General features: G+C 44.1%; 1 protein-coding gene across 3 annotated transcripts in view; it reads right to left on the reverse strand.

Annotated features, from left to right (window-relative positions):
* The window catches only part of COQ8A (coenzyme Q8A), a 330,849-nt gene that overhangs the window by 113,291 nt on the left and 192,669 nt on the right, over positions 1 to 24,889 (reverse strand). For all 3 annotated transcript variants that reach the window (XM_085613033.1, XM_085613034.1, XM_085613035.1), the window contains 2 exons: positions 6,971 to 7,056; positions 2,564 to 2,704 (listed from right to left, as the gene is read on the reverse strand). In XM_085613033.1, coding sequence (XP_085469159.1) covers positions 2,564 to 2,704; positions 6,971 to 7,056 — 227 coding nt within the window. The remainder of the gene's footprint in view (positions 1 to 2,563; positions 2,705 to 6,970; positions 7,057 to 24,889) is intronic.

A 24,889-nucleotide genomic window follows, 5' to 3' on the forward strand; every position in this document is an offset into this window, starting at 1 on the left:
CAATTAAGTTAGGGTCAAGACACAGTAGTTACACAGTGTGGTACCATCTTCATGCTTTAAAATAATCTGCTGCTCCCTTAACCTTAGACTAAAGTCAAAGTAAAACTTGATGCTATCGACGGTCAACCAAGGTTTGAACAAAGATGGTGCCACATTGAACCACCTGCCGTTCATTGAGTCTGGAGCATATCATTTTAGGAAAAAGTGTTGACTACTAAAAAACACAAATCTATAAGGCATTATATAGGTTTTCTAGGAACAAATTAATTGGTATAAAATGTACCCTTTGCCTTTATCGATATTGGCAGAGAAAGAGCATGCCAAGGAAATTTAGTTGACGAGAAAAACAGATGACACTGTATGGAAAACTTACATAGCTTAGTCCCTGCTCTGCAACGATTAACAGACGTGAGATTAGGCAATAGGCGTCATTTAAGGAAATCCTGCCTGGAGTCAGAAAAAGTCAGTAAAAGCCTCAAACCAGCGTCCATCACCCGGTTTAGGTGGATGCCACAAACGCATGCATGTTTTAAGATCCAGATAACAGACCAACACAACATCAGAAGTAATGAGCATTAGATCTTGTTCTTCATCACGCTAGTATTGTACTTCACCTGCTGAAAGTATGGTTTCTAGAGGATGTTGCCTTTCACCTTGTCGCCATAGGAGGTTGATATAATTTCTGTACAAAATTAAGAGCATCAACTTTTTCACAGAAACATTTCACGGATAGAGAGTTTCAGTGTAGCAAATTAGTCCCCTTATAGCTCATCCTCCGAAATATCTTTTACTGTAAACAATAAGGTATGCGTCTGCGAACTAATCTGCAAAATCCTTCCAAATATTTAACCAAAAGTAAGACACTGTTTAGTTGAGGTTATGAACAGAGCTTATCAAACATCTCAATTTATTGCAAGAGCACCAACAAATGTGCTTAAATATCAGAAAAATATCCGGATTCATTGTAAAGCAAGTTAGTGACCATTACCTGCCATATTTTTATTTTCTAAACGCAAATCAGATTTTTCACAGGAAAAATTCTCTGAGTAAAACAGGGCTAGATCTCATACTGTCACACAGAAAGATTTAGACAAAAACGTTTCCCATCTCTTTTAGGGAAAAATGAAATTGAAATCTGCATAACTAGGTTGGACCCAACACTGATGTGTGCCACACAATCCACCATTAGACCACTGGCTAAAATGTCAAAAGGTACAGTGATGACAGAATGCGCCTCACGAGCGACTGCCAGTGGCTGAGACTATGTACAAGTATTTCACCCATAACCTTTGTGTTTTCCTCAGTGCAACAGCTATGGTAGATGTGGCTCCTGTGGTCAGCGTGCAACAAGACTCAACTAGGCTGCACCAGTCCGGGGCTGCATGTGTTCCAGTTCAGAAAGGACTTGGCTTGGCACCGCAAACTAGACTGCTCCACCTGGAGCAGAACCAAGGCTGATTCACACACGGCTGGTTTCTGTCTGAAGAAGCATAAAGGGACAAAACCAATAGAGCTAAATGTGGTCCTGAGCAAATGCAATGGCTGAGATTATTTACAAGCAATCCACGGAACACCTTTCTGTTTTCCTCAAGGACACCGGATACACACATCTTGAGACCGTCAATGGGAAATATGTGAGCAATGTGGAATGTCTAGATAAGCCCTCATTTGGATAAAGGAAAGGTGTCTTTCATCGGACTTTTCAAAAACTGATGTTCTAACAGTAGACAGGGCTGATTCAGAGTCACCACCTCTCAAGTGACCTAACCTGGGCCCTTTCACACTTCTTCCAAACAGATTTGAAATCCGGGGATCATGCATGATGCGGAACTTAATTTTTCCCTGCAAACATGCTGCAGCTTCATCAAAATGACCACTAAATAGAGAGAACGGATGCCATGGTCCGAATGAATTCCAACAGTCTACAAAGATCTCCCCCCACCCCCCTTCCAAAAAACAAATTTTCTTTACCAGACTGTGAAGCTTGCAAATTCAGGCAGCTAAAATGTGACCACATTAAGAAGGGCCCAGATAGCACCCCATTGGCTTCCTGTTGAATTCATGATCAAGTTAATAACACTATGCATTATGCGCAATGCATAATTTTCCAAAAGTCCCAACTGTATCTATAGAGCTGGAACGCCAAGATGCTCTATTCAGGCAGCTAGACACCATTCACACTGCTCATACACGACGTAAGAAGTTCTGTGGCGCCCCTAGGATCGAAAATAGAAAACAGTCTTAGCCCAACGTCAGAACCCTGTTATCTCTAGTTCCTGAATACTGACAATTTCAATGAAGTCTTTATCCACAAGGTAGTGACAGGAGAACATCGGATTTAGGCTCTTTCTATGAATACGAATGGACTCTACATCATGCTCTGTTCTTCAAATAAGTTTCTTTGTTCATTTCTTGTAAGTACTCTGGAGAGGCCATGTGACATGAAAAGTCTTTATAACATTCCTATATAAACTGGCAGCTTGTGGTCCCTTTTGTTGGCATTCGACAAGCTTTTCTGCTACAGCTCTTAAACATACAATTTGACAGACGCATTTTTACCAACCTGAATCTTCATTGCCACCTCTCTTCCATCCTTAAGACGAGCCAGGTGAACCTGCCCAATTGAAGCTGCAGCGAAGGGGCGCTCCTCAAAAAAGTCCAGCTTATCCCTCCAGTTGGGTCCCAGGTCATTGTTCAAAGTTTTCTATAGAATACAAAAATCAGCTTCAGTAAGAAAAGCCGGAACCTTAAACACAATGCATTTCATAATCTATGGCACAGAGTATTACTTCTATGTGCTCAAATTCACACATGTGCAGCAGAACCAGGGTATTTCTTTGAAATGATTGAAAATTGCTATTTGGGAGCGCTTTGAATGCACTCTGTATTGAACGCGATCTGCTAAGCGCTTTGCACGCAGTTGCTCTGAGCGGCCTTTTAATCTGCCCTGTTTTGTATCTTTGTTTATTCTTAGTTACTGTACCCCTGATTTTAATTACCTGCCCCTCACTTGCACCATAAAACAATTTGATCTCACCGCTGTTTTGCGGACCCCTTCACGGAGACGCGGAGATTTCCTAGCGGCCATATTGGGTGTGTATTGGGGTGGACTGTGACGCCTGGCGGCGCCATTTTGGAGGCTTGACGTTCTAGTCATCATAAGGACGCTAGACGTCTACATAAGGGGGTCATGCTTACGCGCAGCGGTATCGCGCAGCGGGGTCGCCGGAGTTACGCCTGAGTTCAGCCCGTCTGCGCCCGTCCGCGCTGAGGACGCGCTGGACTCAACGGGTCAGGTAAAATTAGCGTACACGCAACTTGATATGCGAGCTCTAAAACCCCTGCCAGCGCCTTGTCATCACCGTTTTTCGCCTAACGGTATTCGGCATGCCATAGCATGTCACTCGTGTAAGGTATGCCTGTCATTCTCCCGTCCCAACTATGAGGTTAACCATATCTCTCACTCTCCGCCAAATATACTACCATTGGGTAGTGGGTTCCTAATCAATGCTAGGTCCTTAATTAAAAATAACGTTGCTTTCTATGATTTCGTGACTGTTAGGGATCCCTCTTGGGTGTTTGTCACCGAAACATGGGCCTCGGATTCCTCGGGCCATGATCTGCTGTTGGCGATACCTGAGGGCTATGCTCTCCAGAGACTGGATAGAACTAGATGTAGAGGGGGTGGGCTGGCCATTCTCTATAAAAAGTCATTCATCTGTAGTATAAGGGCTCTATCCGAGTCCTCGGATTCTTTTGAAGCTTTATACTTTTCTATTTCTTGTTCTTCGTCGGCCTCCTTTACTGGCATCCTCATATATAGACCTCCGGGACCTAGATCCAATTTCAGTAATGAGTTGCTCAGAATCTTAGAACCATATTTTGGTAGGCCCTCTTTCACCATACTTGGGGACCTGAATTTTCATCTTGAGGATACGGGCTGTAAAGATACTCACTCCTTGTTGGATTCGCTTAACGCATGTGGCTTTTCCCAATTGGTTAGTAGCCCTACTCATCAGGCCGGCCACATTCTAGATGGAGTATTTACCAGTGATCTGAGACTGTCGGTCGATTTACCTATTCGCTTGGCCTGGTCTGATCATCTGGCAGTACCCTTGGAATTAAAAGCTCCCCTAGCATGTGTGCCTTTACGGAATACCTGTAATAAACAACTTAAAAGGAATTTCAAGAATATAACCAATGAATCCCTCTCTCCTTTTATAAGGGCTGGGCCGCCTTCCTCTCTTGGGGAAGCTGGGGAAGCTGCACAAGTACTTGCTAATTCTATCTCTAGAGCCGTAGAAGCATTGGCACCTGCTTCTTTCCGGTATAAAGCAAGGCGCAGTCCCTCGGCCCCCTGGTTCACTGACACACTAAGACTCTTGAGACAGACCTGTAGGAGGCAGGAGAGAAGATGGCGAAAGACATGGGACCCCTCTGAAGGCGAGGCACATAAGCGTTTGTTACGAGACTATAAGGCTAGACTAATAAGTGAAAAGCAGGAATTTTTCACCAACCTTACTGCCTCCCTTACCTCATCTAGGGAGCTTTTTAAAATTGTGGACTCCCTTTGCTCTCTGCAAATGCCTGATCCGGTAGTAGGATCTCAGGAGCTCTGTAATAAAATCTCAGACTTCTTTCATAATAAAATTGAGGACATATTTACTGCCCTGGAAGTTCAGAGGAGCACTTTGGGTCTCCAACCTCCTTCGGCATATCTAAGTTCTGAAGCCTGGACGAGAGATCCTTCTAAGACTCTCTCTTGTTTCCCGCTGTTATCTTCTGAGGAGATGGACCTTCTCTTAAATAGAATAAAATCGGCCTCCCCTTTGGATCCCTGTCCTTTGAAAGTGCTGAAAGCATGTAAGGATACCTTAGCACCCCCTCTGATGGAGGTGATGAATGGTGCGTTAACACAGGGAGTCTTTCCGGCGGTCTGGAAAAAGGCAATTGTGAAGCCCCTGCTTAAGAAGCCCACCTTAGATCCGGAAACTCTTAAGAACTTTCGTCCGATATCTTTGCTTCCAGCACCTGCGAAAATGCTAGAACTTCATCTTAATTTGAATCGGTCGGTCTTTTTAGATCTCTCTGGATATCTGGATGACTCCCAACATGGCTTTAGGAGGTTTCACAGCACTGAATCGGCACTTACTATGGTGACAGACTATATTCGAAAAAAGGTGGATCAGGGTCAGACCACTCTCCTGGTCCTCTTAGATCTCACAGCAGCATTTGATACCCTCTCTCCCTCGACTTTAACTTCCCGTCTGAGGGAGTTAGGAGTAACGGGTACTGCCTTAAGTCTTTTGTCCTCTTTTTTAGAGCAAAGAGAACAAAGGGTTAAGCTCGGCGAGTTTCTCTCCCCTGCCAAAGCCTTGCAATGCGGGGTCCCACAGGGTTCGGCCCTTAGCCCGACCCTGTTTAATATCTATATAGCCCCTTTGGCAAGGCTTGTGAAATCGCAGGGGATGGAAGTTGTGTCATACGCCGATGACACCCAAATCATGGTGTCCCTGACCCACTCAAAGAATATCTCAGCGTTCAACTTTAGGAGCTGCATGCAGGCAGTCTCCGAATGGATGATTCTAAACTCTCTGAAGTTGAACGGTGATAAGACCGAAGTCCTGATCTTCGGGAACAATCAGGATTGTTGGTCTAATGAGTGGTGGCCCCCGTCTCTGGGTTCTTGTCCTACTCCATCTCATTCCGCCAGGAACCTGGGCGTCATATTTGACACCTCACTGTCAATGACCCTCCAGGTTAAAAGAACGGTGTCTACATGCTGGGGGGTCATTTTAGATTCTGAGGAGAATTGTCCACTATCTTTCTCCTCAGTCACGGATGCAGATTGTGGAGGCACTGGTTGGATCAAGACTAGATTATTGCAACTCTTTATATGCTGAAATTAACAAGGGTCTGATTCATCGCCTTCAGGTGATACAAAACGCGGCAGCTAGATTTGTTCTATCTGTTCCTGCTGCATCTTCGGCCACCTTAGCCAGGAAAAGCCTTCATTGGCTCCCCATTCAATATAGGATTTCTTTTAAACTTCTGACTCTGGTTTTTGGAGCCCTAAGGGCAGATCCTCCTAATGCTCTGGGCTCTCTTTTGACTTGCTATGCCCCTAGCAGGGCTCTTCGTTCTGCAGATCTGCACCTGCTAGTAATTCCTCGTTTTAAGAAAGTTAGATGGGGAAGTAGGGCCTTTTCTATCGTGGCTCCGCGGTTGTGGAATGCTCTTCCCTTTGACATCAAGGTTCAACCCTCTATGACTATGTTCAAGAAAGCATTTAAAACCTGGTACTTTTCTAAGGCCTATCAGTAGGCAACTGTGATGGTGGATCCTATATTTGGTTAGGCGCCTTGACGCCCATTGGGCTAAGTTGCGCGTTATAAATTAATCTCATTTCATTTTCATTTCATTTCATTTAAAAAATATTCCTCCTGTAACTGGGGCATTTAAACGCTGCAAGCATTATATAGTAGTGTACTATATTCATCCATCGACAGCCAGAGTTCACTTGAGTCTTCTGGTAGATTACTGCAAGAATGATCACACATCTACTGGATTCCAGGATTGAAAGACTGGACACTCCACTATAATTTCCTTTATTCAGACTGCAGTAGGGGGCTTACAGCAAGGATTTTTTCTAATTTATACAGAAACATGAAAAACAGCTTGTTTACCCACCGACCAACATCAATACAGTTTACAGGGAACCTGTGCTTGTTGCAAGATTACAAGCTAAATGTGAGCAGGGTATACAAATGATCTGAAATTAGGACCAGCTAGACACTGGGATGGTGTTTCGTCAAACCAGACAAGGTGAGTAGCACTGATACCTAGTTAACATGGTCACAGGAAACGTTTGAAGTATCACAGGACCTCTACAACAGATGGACTGAAGACACCGTCCAAGATCACATTCACAAAAACTAAAATCACCCAGGAGCAGCGGTTTAAGACTTACAATCATCTGCTTAATTGGCATGAAGTCAGCACTCTGACGAACACGTTCAAAAATCTTCTGCAATTGTGGGTTAATAAAGGCATCATCTAAAAAAAAGCATATGAAATAAAGACCAGTAATTTATCAATAGTTAAGGCTACAGGCACAAAACAGTGATGAAATAATCATATGATAATTGATACATAAACTTAGATCATCCTCAATGGAGTGAACGGGCTGGATAAATCCACTTCTAACACATTAATGGGCAACTTCAACCTCAATTAAAAAAATCCAAATTGCTGTACCCACGGGCTAATTTTGAAGTGCATTTAATGGCTTGACTGACTGAGATATCTGGTTATACACATAAGCGTTCTGGCACACACCCTTTAACAGTTCTGAGGATGAGGGTGTTGTATTCACCATAAAATCTCAAAAAGAATGGATACAACAAATGCATGCCATTTCGATCAAACGTGCTTTGGAACCAATAAGTTCTTCAGCTTGAGCAGATTCTGACCCGGCCTCACACATGCATCCAGACACTGGTCTTTGAATAGGATGTCACAGGTTACATCTCAGATTGCAGCGAACTGGCCCTAAGTGATCAGGAAGAACATAGGTCGGTCCACATTTCTGGTCTCTGTGAGCTAGCATGAGTAGTTTAACTTTTCCCAATTTAAGGATGGTCCTGCAAGTCCCAGCATGGAGGGCGTCATTGGGTAAATATAAAGACGGGCTAAAGATGGTCTTAATGATTTGGCTTAGTCTCTGATCTCTGCTCTGCTAAAGGCCACATCCAAAGTAACGGTTTATAAACAGGCACAAACGCACTCTGTGTGCATCACAATGGTCTACACCGGTGGTTTTTAACCTTTTAACTTCTGTGGACCTCCAGTGAATCATTACTGGAACCCTGGGACCCCCACTGAGTCATTATTGGGAGTTGGGGACCCCCAGCTCAAGCAATTTCTCCGATTACAAAAACAAGCATACACCAAACAAATGCTCAAATACTGAAATATTTTGTATAATTCACAATCAAATATAGAAATCGTTTTCAAAGTTGCTTCAATATTTGTATATACTTTATTCATTGTAATGAATTAATAATATTATTTCATTTTGTAAAACAGTCACGGACCCTCGGAGTTTGCCTTGCAGATCCTCGGACCACAAGTTAAGAACCAATGGTCTACACACGGATGCATATGTTTCCCTTTCCTATCATTATTATGACAGTGCTACCTCTGGTCAGGTCTTGAAAGGGTCATACAGCAAGATTCCACAAAAAAGTCAAACAGATCTTAAACCAAGTCGCTCTAAATTGGCTTTCTTTGGCTTAAAAAACAAATGAAAACATTCCAGCAAGTAGTACCAAGCGTAGAGTCCCACCTTTTACTCAACGAACTTGCAAGGAACACTACTTTGTAAGGCTGGCATGCCTCTTGCCAGTGGGCTACCAACTGGCAGCTATTCCATGTGTATCCAGGCATCACCACTTGTAGGTAATCCTTCTACATGAGTCAGTGCATCAATGGCTTGGGAGCGAACAAGGTAAAATAAACGTATTGCTTTCTATGTAGTCAACATGTCCATTATGTTATCTGATGTTTAACTTTAGGTTTAGCAATTGTCTGAGAATCAGAAATTCATTGAGAGGACTTCAGAATATCAGCTATTAGTTAGGTATTCATCATATGCACAGTGAACAGCAAGTATGCACTTTCAACACTACCATACGTAGTCAATGAAGTTATGTCATAACCAGGTTTGCTCTAGTGTATATGCAACAAAGCTGAAACAGTCCAAACAAGCACTGCACAACCAACAGGTCCGGAGTTGGCTGCCAGCCATTTAGCTTTGTCAATGCTGGTCTTGTCAGTTTTGAAAAGCTATTGTGAAGGGTGCTACCTGGCACATTATAATTGTTATTGCATTTATATAGCACTTTCTACCCCCGACGAGGTGTCAAAGCACATTTCAGTGAGTAGCACGCTACTCCGGAACCCAAAAGGATTACTGGTGAATTAGTATAGGGAGATATGAAATTAATTTGAGCGATGGACATGCGAGTCTGTTAGTTGGATTGAAAAGGATAGTGAAGTGTAGAAAGGGTCATTTTACGGATCATAATAGTAGAACGGGGTTTGGGATGGGTCAGAGTGGAGGTAGAGGATATATTGAGAGAGGTATAGGGTGACAAATAGGGCCACGCATTGGAGAAAGTAGTAAAATGATGTTTGGGAAGAGTCAGAGTGGTGGTATAGGATATATTGAATGAGGTATAGGGTGAGATATAGGGTACTGCATTGAAGATGGTGAATTAGAATTACGGTAATAAATATAAAGATATACAAGTACGTGGAAGGTATACATGTATAAAGAAGGTAATATATGTAGATTTAAGTTCTATTTAATAAACTCAGACTTTCAAGTGTTGCTGTACTTTAAGCAAATGTATTTGTTTTATAACTACATTTTGAGGGACATGCTAAAACAAAATAAAAATTGGCTATAAGCAAAAAATATTTTTGTTCTCAAAATGTAAATATTGGCATTGTAGTACTTGGAACTGAGGGGAAACTACTTTGTGTGCGAACGTGCTCCTTTTGAAAGGGCAGAATACTGTCAATCACACTCAAGTGGGCAGATTAACAGTACTGACAAATAGATGAACAGGGCTGGAAGCCTTCCATAAAGCAAGTACATAATTTTAGTAAAACTGAAAGATCTTGGCTAACGCCAGACCTAATAAACAATGCATACAAAATTCAAATAAACATTAGCACACCCTGTCTGACATCTACCTCGTGACCTGTGCAGCGGATTCATATGTCAGCGTTCGATATGGAAAAGTCCTGACACAGCCTTGAAAGCATTAGGGAAGAGTTATGTCTCAGGTCATCTCAACTATTGCTGCCCATCAGATTGGAGGCACAGATGGGGGTCGCCTAGTTACCTGGGCAGCTTCCAAGGTGAGGCGACTATGTTCTGCTGGACTTGTTTCTTTCTACTAGAGAGGCATGAGAGCTATTGAACAAAGCGTTGCACACAAAGCATTCCTTTTCAGAACAGACTATGTTCTGCTGGACTTGTTTCTTTCTACTAGAGAGGCATGAGAGCTATTGAACAAAGCGTTGCACACAAAGCATTCCTTTTCAGAACAAAAAGTGCCTTTACAAAGTTCAGAACCAAAACCTGGCACTGCAGAGAACTGGCAAATTTCTGACAAGCAGCCTACAGACAGAGTGCTCACATGCTTACTTTGATACACTATAAAGTTATTTTGGTATTTAAAGAAAATGATCACATCCATGACAGGAGAAGTAGAATGCATTTTATAAGATTGACCACAATTTAAAAAAGCAACAAATTGTGGTATAAAAATCCTACCTTCTCCCCTAAAAAAGTTTCATGTTCATATGCCGAAAGGTAGACAAAACAAGTTCTACTTTTATGCGGATACTCGTCTTAAATTGAGGCCGATTTACATAAAGTTGAACTTCATTACTCCTTACAGGTTCAGTCATGTGAACTTCTGTCCAACTTACCAGGGTGTCTGTTTGGTGCATGTCGGCACATACCCTTGCATCCCATCCCAGACGTCAATTTTACAAATTTTTTATGTATATCGTTGTTATATAATACATATAAATAAATTTAATGCCCGCAATAATGTTTGTATGTATGTGGTAGATACACAATACGTATCAATAAAAATAAGCCTGTAACCCCAATACAAAAACCTGACGCTAATTTCCTTAAAGTTGATTTGCAACCTCTTTAGTAACTTGCAATAAGAAATAAAAACAAAACTGCTAAACTTTAATAAATTATTATGGTTGAGTTTTGATTTCCTAATGTCTTGTGCCGCAGCTAGCAAAGGTGAAAGGCAGGCCACAGATCATTAAACCAGCAGTTTACACCTTACGCACGCTGGATGTACAGTTTACGTGCAGAGGATGTGACCAGTTCAGCCACTACATAGGAGTTGCTTTTTAAAAATGAAATTCACATCCTGAGGGAAGAGGATCCGCCACAAACCAAGGATTTTTTTTTTTTAGATTGTGTGACTAGCAGCACACTGACTTCACCTTCTTTTCAGTTAAAGGAGTTGAAGCTATTAGTGGAATCTGTGGGAGACACAAAATTCTACTGCCCAGCTTTCCAGCACATCTGATAAAAATAAAATACCTCACTCTTATGGGCTGGGTCAACGACCAAAGATGAGAAGTGCTGAAAACAGGGATCATGTGAATTCACAAGCCACCAAAGATTTAACTAGTTTGTGGAAAGGTTGATGGTGAGACCACGTATTATAAGAAATAAAATACCCTCTGTTGTACATTATAAGGACATTTCAAGTCACCTCGGAGTTCCCCAAAAAAAAAAGAAAAAAGAAAAAGAAATTACCTTGGAGTTCCAAGACCTTAAAAGAACTTTGTGTTCGGCCTCATGCCTCTATATGGTCATCGAACACTTCAATGCCTAAAAATATCCTTATGAAGAATGGCAGGGGGTACTTTGTCCCATGTATAACAGGAACTTACCCGTTAAGCCTGCATCTTTTTTCCATAGAGGTGCATTCTTGCTAGATTGAGTCAGGAGGGAAATAAGTAAAACTGACTTACAAAGACCGTTCAGAAGGGCTATTTACTTCCAAATATCAAACACAGGAGATGTTCTCAGAGGAAAGCATTCAACTTTGTCTAGAAAATCTCAAGTATTTTTCTGCATCCATCCAAGATTAGATCAGCATCTGGTGGACAGTGAAGCTCAACACCCCAGTGGTGCTGGCTGTTATAAAGAAGGACATGGCTGAGAAGCAGTGAGAAGTTGGCCTGGCATATGCTGTCTCCTAGTTATAGGGACACCTTGCACCAGTCCAATTCGACTCTTATTGATGATAGGTTTAAGACAACCTTTAAAGAAAGCTATCCTAGTGGTAGCTGTGGAGAGCAGCCTTCAGGCCAAGTCTTGGAGTGTTAAGCTTATTGTTTTACCATAATAACCTCTTGAATAACCAAATGAAAGAGTAGCCCACACAGGTATATATATATAAAATATATGTATTTATTCTAGACAGAATCCCACAGTCTCTTTATGAAGCTGTGGCAAAGTTACAATATCAAACAAGCATTGATAGACACAATAAATAGCACTAATAACATTGGGCCCCGGGGGGGGACCAAACCATATACTAAAAAAATGGTATAAGAACCACGACAATTCTACAGACAATGCCTAGGGCATTTAGGATCGCTGGCCCCTTAAGAATCCACCCCAGGTTATGAGGAAGGGGACCCACGGGAGGCGCGTGCAGTGGAAGTTGCTGCTATCGGGATCTCTATTACAGCCTATGGAGAATGTCGCGGTTGGAAATAAACAGTTTAAAAATACGTCTAGCAGGAGTACAAAGTTAAAACTTTAGACTTAAGCTTTTGAGGAGCCCACTACCACGAGAGTACAGAGGTACCACTGTTACCTGCCCCAGGGAAGCCGGGTGCATAGGTCGTTTCTGCTATCGGGTCGCGGGCTGATTTTCAATGGGAAAATAGTCAAAAGTTCTGCTAGCCAAAAGCGTCGATGATTCCGTGAAGATCAAAGATGTGAAGATTGTAGAGAAGAACCTGAAAGCAGAGGGGACAGAGTCTGGGTCACGGCAAAGTGACCAGGAGGCTCAAAGCAAAGAGCCCTTCGATGTCGGGTGCTTCTGGTGGAAAGTGGTGTAGCTTGGATCTGCAGCCACGAGCTCCGGGAGGCTTCAAGGAAGGCCAGCTTCTGGAGGGCGACTGTCCCACGTCGGATGAGGGTCGCTGCGGTGTTAGTGTCCGGATTGGATCCACTAAGCCTTGGCAACCGCAACCCACGAAAGATAAACAAATCTGCTACAGTGCAGACCCACAAGGTCTGGGAGAGGTCTCCTTCGAGGAGACTGTAGAGCAGGCCTGGAGCAACCAGGGGAACTCTTGTTTGTAGAAATAGACCTCCGCTAGGGCCCACAAGTTGAGAGACAATGGACCGCGGGAGGCAGCAATTTGGAGTGCGTAAAAGGGCACCCACGGGCCACCGGAGGGGGCTAGGGCGCTGGTCTTTGGCACAATTGCTGTAGAGTGGTTGGCTCGAAAACGGCCAAAGCACAACTTCCCCACTGGTCAGGGTCGTGTGCTATGCAAGAGGTGGCCGGTGTCCTGGGGTATTGGGGATCTCGGCACCCACGCGGTCCACGGTGCCCAAATTCGTTGAGCACACTCACTGGCCTCTGGGATGCGCTGGAAACCCACCTCAAGGGTGCTGGAAGTCGTTGAAGTCCGTAGGAGCAGCGAGGTTCCAACCGGGTCACTTGCAGTGTTTCAGGTGCCTGCCAAGCAGGGGGGTAACTCCTTTATCCCAAGGGAGATTTCTTCCGTCAGCTGGGCAGCAGCAAGTCGAAGGTCAAGACTGTAAAGTTCAAGATTAATCTGAGGCTCTGGGGCCACGTTATTCACCTTTATCCCCAAGATTAGGGGAGTGTCCAGAGTAGTGTCCACCAATGAGAGGTGAGGTGAGGCGGGAAAGGCTGGCCACACCCTCTCCCCTTTGTGTTTCCCGCCTGGGCGAGGGGCAGGATGCCCCTGAACCGGTTCCAAGCGGTGTATGCAGAATGAGGTCTCTGCAGCTGCCTACGTGCAACTCTGAAAGGACATTTGGTGCACCCACCCTGTTCCAATCCACATTATCCTGTCTGGGGAGATGCTAGCACCTCCCTGCCACAGGAGCCCTATTGTCCAGCTGGCGAGGCTGGGGTTTTCCCCAGCAACAGCCAGCCAGGGTCGTGTAGGTGGTGGGTAGTAGCCATTTTGTACTGCTTGTACACTTTTAAATTGGTGTCTAAATTCTGCCGCTTTTCCCATATCGCCCCTCTAGCAGGGGGGAATCGCACCCTCATGCCCATGGCTGGACTGGGGGTATGATTCCTACATGTTTGACACCAAACACGATATGGTTCTGTGTAGCCATTCTCAAGTTATCGCGTTAGACTTATAATGCGGTTAAGAGTATATGGTATGGCTACACTACAAACAACCCAGCAATGATTTTACGAAGGTTGCAGAGAGGCCCTACTCATGTAGGGGTCCCCCCTCACACATACCTCAGCACCCTGCCTTGTAGGATTACCAAGGCCTGCTATAGGGTGACCTATGAGAGTATATGTGTTGTAATAGGGTGGGATATAGGGTACCTATATCCCTGTAAGGGGTGCTAGCACCACCTTACCCAGACTACAGTAGTGGTCTGGTGGTGTCAGGTTGTATGGCTGTCCCAGGGTGGCACAATACATGCTGCAGCCCTGGTAGGCCTACTGAGGGACCCATGCCCTGGGTACCTAGGGTACTATCTACAAGGGACTGTCAGGGCATCCTCAGCATCCAATTGGTTTGTACCTAGGGTACTTCACATTAGTTTTAGGGAGAAAGCAGATAGGCTGGGGTCCTGGATAGCAGGATCCCAGCCAGACTAGTCAAAAACCACTCAAATGCCAGGCAAAAAGTTGGGGGCAACCATTAGTCAGATTCCACCTTCCTACAGGTGCATTCTTGCTAGATTGAGTCAGTAAAACTGACTTACAAAGACCGTTCAGAGGGGCTATTTACTTCCAAATATCAAACACAGGAGATGTTCTCAGAGGAAAGCATTCAACTTTGTCTAGAAAATCTCAAGTATTTTTCTGCATTCATCCAAGATTAGATCAGCATCTGGTGGACAGTGAAGCTCAACACCCCAGTGGTGCTGGCTGTTATAAAGTATGACATGGCTGAGAAGCAGATCGGAATTAGCGGGTTCTAAAGCCAAAATACCCATACAGGCAACACTGAATCAGCTACTTTTTGCTGGAAAGTTTCTGTCCCGTTAAAACAATCTAAAATACCAAAAATTTACCTAACAAGCAAACTTTATTTTCAAGATCTACAAACATTTAAATTATTCAAGAAAGAAAAGAAAAAACACCCACAAAATATAGTTAGGCTAAATCTTCAAAATTAAATTTTCAGGCGATAATGAGAATTTCAATGCTTTAAGTGAGTCTTGGTTCTACTGTTAAATAAAACTTATGGCTGAGCATGTATTTCCTTCTGACTACTTGTCGGTCTTTACTACCCCTTCTCCGATATCCTTGGATGTCTATTCTCTTCAATCAAGGAGCAACCTTCTACCAATCACCTTCTTGAAGCAGTCAAAGTTGACCTTTCAGGCTCTTTATTGTGCAGATTTCTCCCACAAGCCCCCACCCCCACCCCATATGTCAGTGCTTCACCACAAATTCCAACATACAAATACACTTGCTGGTAACATTTAGTCTATTGCTTAGCTGAGACACTATGGCATGATATACAAACTTATCATCACTTATCCCAGTTCCATGGTGTTCACATTTTGTTAGTTCAATGAGTGTATGGTAACCTGTTAAGATTTCATTACATCCATCTCGTTCCCAGTTAAGTCTCTCCCTCAGGTTTGTAACTCTTCCTGCTGTTATCCTCACTGCTGGGTGCCATCATCTCTTGATGGCTTCTCTTATGGCCTCAATGCAGTTCGAGCAGTAGCTGCACCCCCACCCCCACCCCCGCTCAGCGCCTTGAGACCCTCACGGGCGATTAGCGCACTCTACAAGTAAGTGATTGATTGATTGGTTCACCCACCTTCTTTTCCTGCTCTATTACCTCAGATCTATTCTCGTTTTCAACTGAGACTGACAACAAACCGCTGATTACACTAGATTCCAATAGTCTCAATTCATTCAAAACAGGAATTATCTGTACTCCTGCATGACTAATCCCCTTTCTATAAACACAACAGATCTCCCACACAAATGCTCCTTCTCACTAACCACAAGAAATCTTTGCATGTTTAACTTGCACATGAGAAGAGACTACCACCAACATGGCCACAAAAGCAGGATACCAGCCATGAAATACACCAAGCACTCGCAAAGCCAATAGGTCTCACCTTGGAGACTGGCTTTGCCAATAGTTTCAGCGATGTGGAATTCCTATAGCCCGACACCCAGGATATATTGTTTGGGGTCAAGGGCAGCAAGTTTTCATGTGTATTTTGTCCTTGAGACGAGTAGACCCAACCCCCTAGATTATTTTGTCCTTGGGACAAGTAGGCCCCAACCCCCTAGAGCACAAACCCTTTGGCTGCCATTTTGCAGTACCCCATTATGGATAAAGGAAGGGCACTGTCTACAGTTAAGGTTATACGTTTGCCCATATGGTAATGCTGTTCAAACTTGTATTTATGGTTCGTTAATTGAAAGCCTTTATTATTAGGGTGAGCGCTCTAAGTAAATGTTATAAGCTCTGACTGCACTACTGACCGTGGTTCCAGTATAACAAGGTGTACACTCGTTTTCAAACTTTAGCAATATGAGGCTATGTATAATGCTCCCAGAATGCTCTTCGATTTGATGCAAATATTTGCAGAAGCTTTAAAGCAAGACTGATGATTCTTTGCTTTCAAAATAAAATGTTCCTAAAAAAAATGAAGGCAGGAAAAAAAAAAACATTTTGTTAAACTACTGTAAAATTTCAGGTACCATTTCTTTGCTGCATCATTTAGTAACATGTGTTGATGCATGCTAGTATTTCCCAAAAATATTCATAACAAAAATCAGTTTAAAACAGTTTCAATAAGATTATGGGAAACACAAATAAACAAGCATTGGCAAAGCCAGTAGGTCTGAAATTGATGGTCAGCTTTTTAGTTTTGTCAATATGTGACTTGTTTTGGCATGGTTTTTGTAAAACCTTATTGGTGTGGGAGCGGACGGGCCCTCACCATTCTAACCTACATTGGCAAAAGCAAAAATAGTTTTTCGTTTAAAAAAAGCACACACTGCCACAGTAGTTACTGGCACTGAACAAAACTACTTAGTTTGCAGATATGCTCTTTGTGAAAGATCAGAATGCGGTTTAATAAACACAAAAGGTCACGGTCAACGCCAGACCAAATTAGGAGCCCAATTATTAAAGAAAGTCTCAAACGTTCACCCATGGTATATGTCTTTGCATTAAATGTAGCTTTATGGCTTTCGTGAATTCCCAAGAAATTACAGAAGTAGGACAAGAAATTGTACTCCTAGAAAATATCTGTGAGCTGCATTTTAGCATGAGCAAATATGCATGTGTAGATTTGCTCATGTGAAAATCTGAGTGTTTCCAACCACTTTTTCCCCCAACTCTGGAAGAAGATTTACGTCTGCCATGGTCAGGAATACATTTCTCAGTATGGATAAAGATTAGAGAAGAGTTGTTGAAAACTCTTAAAGCATGCAAGTTAGTAGATTTGCACAGACTCAAAAGGGCATTCTAACCCTGGAACTATTGCTTACCACTACCTTCAGCCACAGTATGTAGATCTGCTGATACGTGGCAACATAAGGGGATTGCAAGTATTCAAACACTACTATGTTATGAGCCCTGGCATAATTAGAGGCTATATTCGAGCTCTTATATAATGAGATTGCTGCCATAATTTGTTGCTGGACTACATGGTACCAAAGAAGCAAGTGGATTGATTTTTACAGGACAAGTAGACTTAAGAAGCAACCTGCCGCATGGACATGTAGTTATTTTACTAAATTCCACACCCTTGAGTTTATACCCAAGCTGTACAGCATCCCTGATGCTATGAAGCATGGCTAAAAAAAACACCCAAAAAAGGCCACACAAATGTGTATGCACCTACAAAATGACAAACTTTTTGTTACTTTAAATGTACCAAGTTGGATCAGTAAAAAAAAATAATAATTATCGTTTGTTTTTTTGGGGGAAGCACGGCGAGTGGCAGTAGACGCATGGAGAACAAGGGTGAGAAGAAGCATCACAAGATGCAGGTGGGGCAACATGAAGGGCGTGGGAAGCAACACAGAGGACACGGGTGGGGGGAACTCAAGCAACAAACTACTGGGCAGAAGCAGCTGGCGAGAGCAACGGGGAGTTGGCAGGGGAGAAGCATATGGGTGAGAAAGCAACTTGGGGCCGGGGAAAGTACATGAGGGAGAGTGCAACACAGAGGGAGGGGGACAAGTACACAGGCAACAGATACCAACACGGAGTGTAGCTGAAGTAAAGAAGGAACTTTCGCGACCCTGTTTTTAGCCATGTTCGCTGCCTAAAATCAAAGAGTGCCTCACATCTCGTTCAGTGAGCACAATAGGAGTTAGGAGTCTGTCGCTGCGGAGAGAACATTATTTTTGCCTCTAGTGTTATTTGAGTCTTAAAATAAACTTTGTGCTTAATCTAATCTCACTTGGCTGTGTTTAACAAAATAAAACATTAGTAGAGGATACAGAAACGGCCACAGGCTTTTGATCAGCTGAGTCTTGCTTCAACTCTAACTTCTAAACTGGTGTACTGTGCCAGCATCATCAGCACTCTTTCTGGGATATAAGCAACCCCAATTTGTTTTTAATAATTTTAGGGGTTTGGGAGAGTAGGCTGTCAACACTGCCCATGACAATTCAATCAGATAATGGTGTGTTATTTTTCACCTGACATTCAAGAGTTCTAGTATTGATGAGGGGGTATCCCTTTTCTCTTTTGCCATGTTTCAATTTGTGAATTTTCGTAGTCTACAAAAGAATATGGAATTTGGGATGCCATGTGTACTGGATTAACAATTAAAAAATGTAACTATTATTTAGCTTTGTTTTTGAGCTCTGAAAAAAAAAAAAATCACATCAAGAATTATTTTACCATTTTTACAGTGAGTTAAAATAAAAATCAAGGCTTAGGTGAACCAATAAAGTTGCAAAAGGATTGTAACCTGTACTGTACAAGTGAAACTGTGTGATTACATTACTTTTTTTCACTAAAACGATTAGTAACAGCCAGACAACAGTCACTGTGTCTGATTGTTGAATTCTGAGAGGCCTCAGACTGCTCCGCCGTACTACCCCGATTTAAGAACCTCAACAACTACAGTAGTGGCCCCGGGGCAGTGCCCGTCTGCCCACTCCAATCTCTAAAAGGAGAATGATACTTTTCATGTAAAGCCACAGGGAGTGGATTTTGATCCAATTCAGTGCATGGCAAAACTGCAGAATCAGTTCGCATCTAATGAGAGTACAGAAGTGGGCAGTAGGGCATAGGGCAGGGGTCTCCAACCAGTAGATGGTGAGCTACCTTAGCTCTCCAGCTACCTCTTAGTAGCTCACCTGTGTGCAGCCCAGCTTATTAAATTAGAAAGCTTTTGCTTGGTTGATTTATTATACATATAAAAATATTGAAATTATAAAGCAGTAATTATATTAGTAGCTGTTAATGTGTTTCTTTGAACATAAAGTTGCTCTCAGTACAGAAAAGGTTGGAGACCCCTGGCATAGGGTAATACATGATCAGTGTCGAGTCCAGGGATAAATGTACAATGGGATTGGAGCCTATGAGCCAGGCAAAAGCGGAATCAAAACGTTTCTGTTCTGATGAGCATGTAAAAGATACAATGACTATTTCAGGGACCAAATAATGAGGTATATATAAAAAAAAAAAAAACGTAGCAAGTACACCCTAATGAGAAATGTGAGTCCAAAAGGAGGGGGTAAGGGGCAAGAACGAGGGTTTGTGGAGCTCACAGAATTATAAAGAAGCAATATAGAGGGAAACTTCTGGACTGAGGCGATTTTCTTCCCTGCACAATTTCAACCACGACTACTTTCATTGAACCATATCGGAGGATGGATTGGGGTAAATAAGTGAACTTGGGGTGCTCCATTCATGAGAGAGAGAAACCCTCGTTTTTTTTTTAAACCTTCTCTCCACAATGCAAGGATGATGAACACACAGGAACAGATAAGATGGAATTATCAAAAATTGTCCGACAGAACGGGACAGAGGCAAAGTGGGGTCCAGATCTGGGGTGGCATAGAGGAAGTTCGAAACCTTTTTCTATATAAAACAGGGCTGGGTTCACAAGGGATACTAATGAAAAGAATATGTTTTATTGCACTAAAATTCCCATCTTAACCCTTACAGAAGACAGATGGCTCCTTCAGCTCCCTCAGACATAATGAGATCCTACTGGACAACAATGGAAATATTCAATTGATGTCCAGATGCCTTTTGGCTAGGCTCGCACTACAAAAATACCATATACACAAATGCATATTCATTAAAAAAATGCTAATCTGTGGCTTTATATCAAATTTAATGCTGGAATAAAAGCATACTCACACTATACAAAAAAATAAGTTGCTAAACAACCCCTGAGTAGGTTTGGTAGACAACAGCATATCAAGACTATGCAAGACTTAAAGAAACAAAGTGAAATGCACAAGAGACTATAAATAGAATATAAATAGATGCGAGTTCCTTAGTGATCATGATTAGCTTGAGACCAATGGACTATCAATGAAAATGCTGATTTCTAAACCCAGAAACACAAAGATTTTGTTGGGCATTAACAGGAGTGAAATAATGATAAAACACACATTTATCCAGCTATGGAACTGAAGCCTACACAGCAACCACAGACATATTGAACTTGAGAAGAGAGCTAATTTTGCAACCAAACTGGTCTTTCTAATGTCTTGCCCCAACAGTCGCATACTGCTTGGTGCTCCACAGCACTAACGAATCACACAAACAATCCAGCCAGGTGACGTTTATTTTGTGATTTTCAAGTAACACTATAGAAGCCAAAGCTCCAATGTACATCAAATACCAGGGGTGCGATAGATGGTGATAGAAATACATATGGCACCTAGGGGCTTGCTGAGACTAAAATTCTGATCAGTCTGGGGACATTGGATATTGGTGGAGCTGGAGTGTGGCTGTGAGAAGACACATGCAGGATGCTCCGACAAGATCTTTGAAAAGGACAACTCTTATTTTGTTACGTCATTAACTCTAGCACATCTGTGACAGTGATTTGAGTGCCTATCAGGAACCTGCAACAGCCAAGAACCGTCCCCCCATTGCAACCAGTTAATCTCTGCTCACTCGTACATGTAAAGAGTATCTCACATATGTCTATTGTGATCAGTATACCACGGAAGACAATGCCAGACAAGGAGGAACAGTCCAGTAATGTTTTTTGTAGTCTGGCGAGTTGACCAACGAGCGAAGTAGCAGGTATTTTGTAAGTACGAAACAGAGCCAAATCAAAACTGTAGAGGGTCTTTTAAAAGCAGACAAATATATTTGCAAGCTTTCAGATTCTTTTCCAGCCGATTACATATTAGCTGCTATCAGTTGGATCACAAAGGTAACAGTAAGGCAGATAAAGAAAATCTGCTCTAAATTACACAGCAGCTGGTGGCTACGACGCGCTGCAGTATGGCCGCCTGTTGAAGGGGCTCTGCAGGTCGGGCACGAACATTTGGCAAATACCACCGTTAGAACACCGCTATTCTTGCTGGGCTACAGAGCGGAGCTGCATCTGCACCCATCGCACCTGGGGTGCGGATTTCGGCGACATTGGAGAGGGAGCAGTTGGAATTTGTTAGCGGCGAGGCGCGGCAGCCAAGGCAGCGTGTAAAATGGCCACCGAGCACTGGAATCCGAAAGTATAGCCCGGTTGCCTGGTCTACGGTGAGACGAGGAGTCCGCTGCTGCATCTGGAGGAAGACCTGCATTGGCTATATTGGAATCCACTCCTTACTGTTGGGCCGCATCGCCCTTGGGACACAGACAGCTGCGACGTGCCGCCGCCATCCAGGGACGCTGATTGGCTCCCGGCGAAGGCAGGGGAACTCGGCCCGAGACCCTGGGGTCTGCCAACTATACGCACCGATCCTGGTGCCACATTTGAATGAGGTAGAGGACTGCTGGTGTGGCCCGACTCGTGTTGCTGCGACACTACGTCACGGGACCTGGGCCTAGGCGGGCTTCATGAGCCCGGCGGGGACTTGGCGCCTAAGCGCGGTCTGTGGGGCGCGAGTGGGAGGGCGCACCTGAGCCTACCCCCAATGAGCGGCAGAATCAGGGAGCGTGGCGGGGTGGGGGGCGGGCAGCACCCTGCTAACGTGGATCTGGGCTTAGTTGCCCACAAGAGTGTTGGGAACTGAGCGGGGTGCTGCGTAGCTCGAGCGGGGGCCCTTACCTGCCTCCATCTGGTCATACCGAGGCCTGTTGTCCTGGTCTACCAATGGAGATGGGACGCTGTGGCAAGCGCCGTGATGCTCTCAACTGCACTAGTTGAGCCCCCCTGCTGACTGGCCCCCCCCTGATCAGAACACTGTGGTCATACACCTGGAGGAGGGCTGCGGGAACGGTGTGGCGAGCACTTTGGCCACTATTTGGGATCGGCTCCTCGACCCCTGAGGCGACAAGAGGCCTGTCTGTATTCTCTACAAAACGGAGGGAAGAGTCCAGTTGATCACACACTAATCGTTGGGACTCCTAAGACCTGATACTTGTGCTCGCGGCTTGAACCTAAAGTGGTTGGGGCTACTAACTGCACGGCCAATCATCAACAGGTGTGGACTGTACGCTACGATGGGCAAACCAGATCCTAGGCAGCCCAAGATCCCTTTTGAGAGAAAGCGCCAGACGCGCAATATGGATACGACCATCGAGCAGGGTACCACTGGAACTGGTGCAGATGCATCTGACGCCCCAGAGGAAGACATGCGCTCCATTCTACTTGATGTCCGCTCAAGTCTAAATACAATAGACTGTAAAACAGACGCCCTAACCTCTGGACTGAATGGAGAAAAAAGTCGAAATACACGAAACTCGACTAGACAGGCTTGAAAATCGACTGTCTGATACACAAGATTCCCAATCTGAAACAAGGGCGCAGGTATCTAGCATGGAAAAAGTCCTTGAACTTATAAAAGCTAAGAATGAGGACTTAGAGGCGCGTTCCCGTCCGAACAACCTCCGCATAGCGGGCCTGCTGGAGTCAACCGCCATCCAGAAAATGGAAACCTTCATCACGGACTTGCTGCAGGAACTCTTTGGCGCTGCATTATCTAAGGTCATGATTGTGGAGAGGGCCCACCGTTCGCTGGGCCCCAGACCGAACCCGGGGGCACCACCACGCCTGGTCATAGCACGGTTGCTAAATTACACTGACAGGGATGCCATATTGAAAGAGGCGCGGGCCAGAAGTCCGATTGTCTACAAAGGTAATACACGGTCGTTCTTCCCAGACTATACCCCAACGGTGCAGGCTGCACGAAGAGAGTTCCAATCAACGAAACGCATGTTGCAGAACTCTTTCATTCCATATGCTATGCTTTACCCAGCTAAACTGAAAATTACCCACGACGGCCAAGCCCATTTCTTTACGGACGAGAAGTCGGCATTTAAATTTGCCAAGCACATTTGTCCTAAAAACTCCTCTAAAGGCACACGGAGCGTCGACAACAACGAGAATACACTGGACGAGAATGACTGAACTAATGTGCCTCACAAGTTATATTCCTCTGCTTTCCACCATATTGCTTCTTTTATTTGACACAGTAGTTGTATCTCTACATCCTACCCTTAGGTGGCCTGGATGCATAGTCATGCTAGAACGAAAATGTTGGTTACTCTATTGGGCAGCAGCCCTCATGTTTACTTTGCTTATTGCACGGTGTTCTAGAGTTCGTTTCCAGGTTTGCCCGTAACCCTGCCACTGGCAGGTCTCTGCTGTTGTTCCTCGCCCCGCAGGGAGATCTCCCATGACTTTACTTTGGTTCTTGTTATGGGGGGGTACATATGTTTATTCCCCCGTTTGTGTTTTGGGGGTATTTTAGGGAGGGGGAAGGGCTCTAATCCTCGACCTGTTTAGGAGGTTGCAGTGGGAGGGCGAGGGTTGAGAACGGGGAAATTTGTTTGGGTGGTTACAGAGAGCCGGGGTGGGTGTTTTGTTTTTTGGATGAGATACAAACAAACTACAGGTTGGGGACAGCCACTTCAAATTCGACTGACATGCAGGGAGTGTGGGTGTGCACTGGGCACGGATGCCCTGTTGGTCGGGGGGGGGCGGGGGGGGGGGGGGGTCTGGGAGATACTGGAAACAGGATACAACATGACTGCATGCGCAAATCACAAGCTGCAAATACAAATGACAGACGCACGCTTTTTAACATGGAACATACGCGGTTTAAATGATCACAAGAAGGCTAGACTAGTCAACTCTTACCTACGAAGACACCATATTGACATATGCTTCTTGCAGGAAACTCACTTATGCAACCTGGCTGACTCAAAATTATTCCCTCTCTCTTGGGGCGAGGTCCACTCCGCCACCTTCTCACAATATGCCTGGGGCATTACCATCTTGATCAGACGTGGTCTTGGTTGGCGGACGCATCATACCACGATAGACTCGGACAGACGATTCGTTATAGTGAGAGGTCAGCTAGCATCTAATCCAATTACACTGGCTGCTATATATGGTCCAAATACAGATGAACCCTTGTTCTTTCAGCCAGTGTGGGCAGGATGTGATACGGCCATGTGGGGCGGTGACTATAACGCTATCCTTAATAACGCACTTGACAGGGAGGGCGTAGCTCTTAATCTCCATCGTAACGCCACATTGTCCCTAAACTCTATTATATCTGAACATAACCTGTATGATACCTGGCGCCACTTCCATCCACTCGCACAGGAAGGCACGTGTGTAACCTCATTCCGACAATAATTGTCGCGGCTCGACTATTGGTTGGTGTCTGCCAACCTGATCACATGGATTACCGACACGCAACACCTTCCACGTACCCTCTCCGATCATGCCCCGGTACTATTAAAGTGGCAAATTCCAAATACAAAACCATGCGCCTTTGTGTGGCGAGTCCCGCCACACACCCGCTTAGATTCGGTCTTTAAGGCCAAAATAGCCACAGAAATTCAAAACTATTTTTCTATCAATGAGGGTTCAGTGGACTCCCCATCCGTATTATTGGCAGCTTTTAAGGTGGTTATAAGGGGAGCCTGTATCTCCAAACAATCAGGT

The sequence above is a fragment of the Triturus cristatus genome, chromosome 6 (assembly GCF_964204655.1).
Source record: "Triturus cristatus chromosome 6, aTriCri1.1, whole genome shotgun sequence".
Taxonomy (NCBI): Eukaryota; Metazoa; Chordata; class Amphibia; order Caudata; family Salamandridae; genus Triturus; species Triturus cristatus.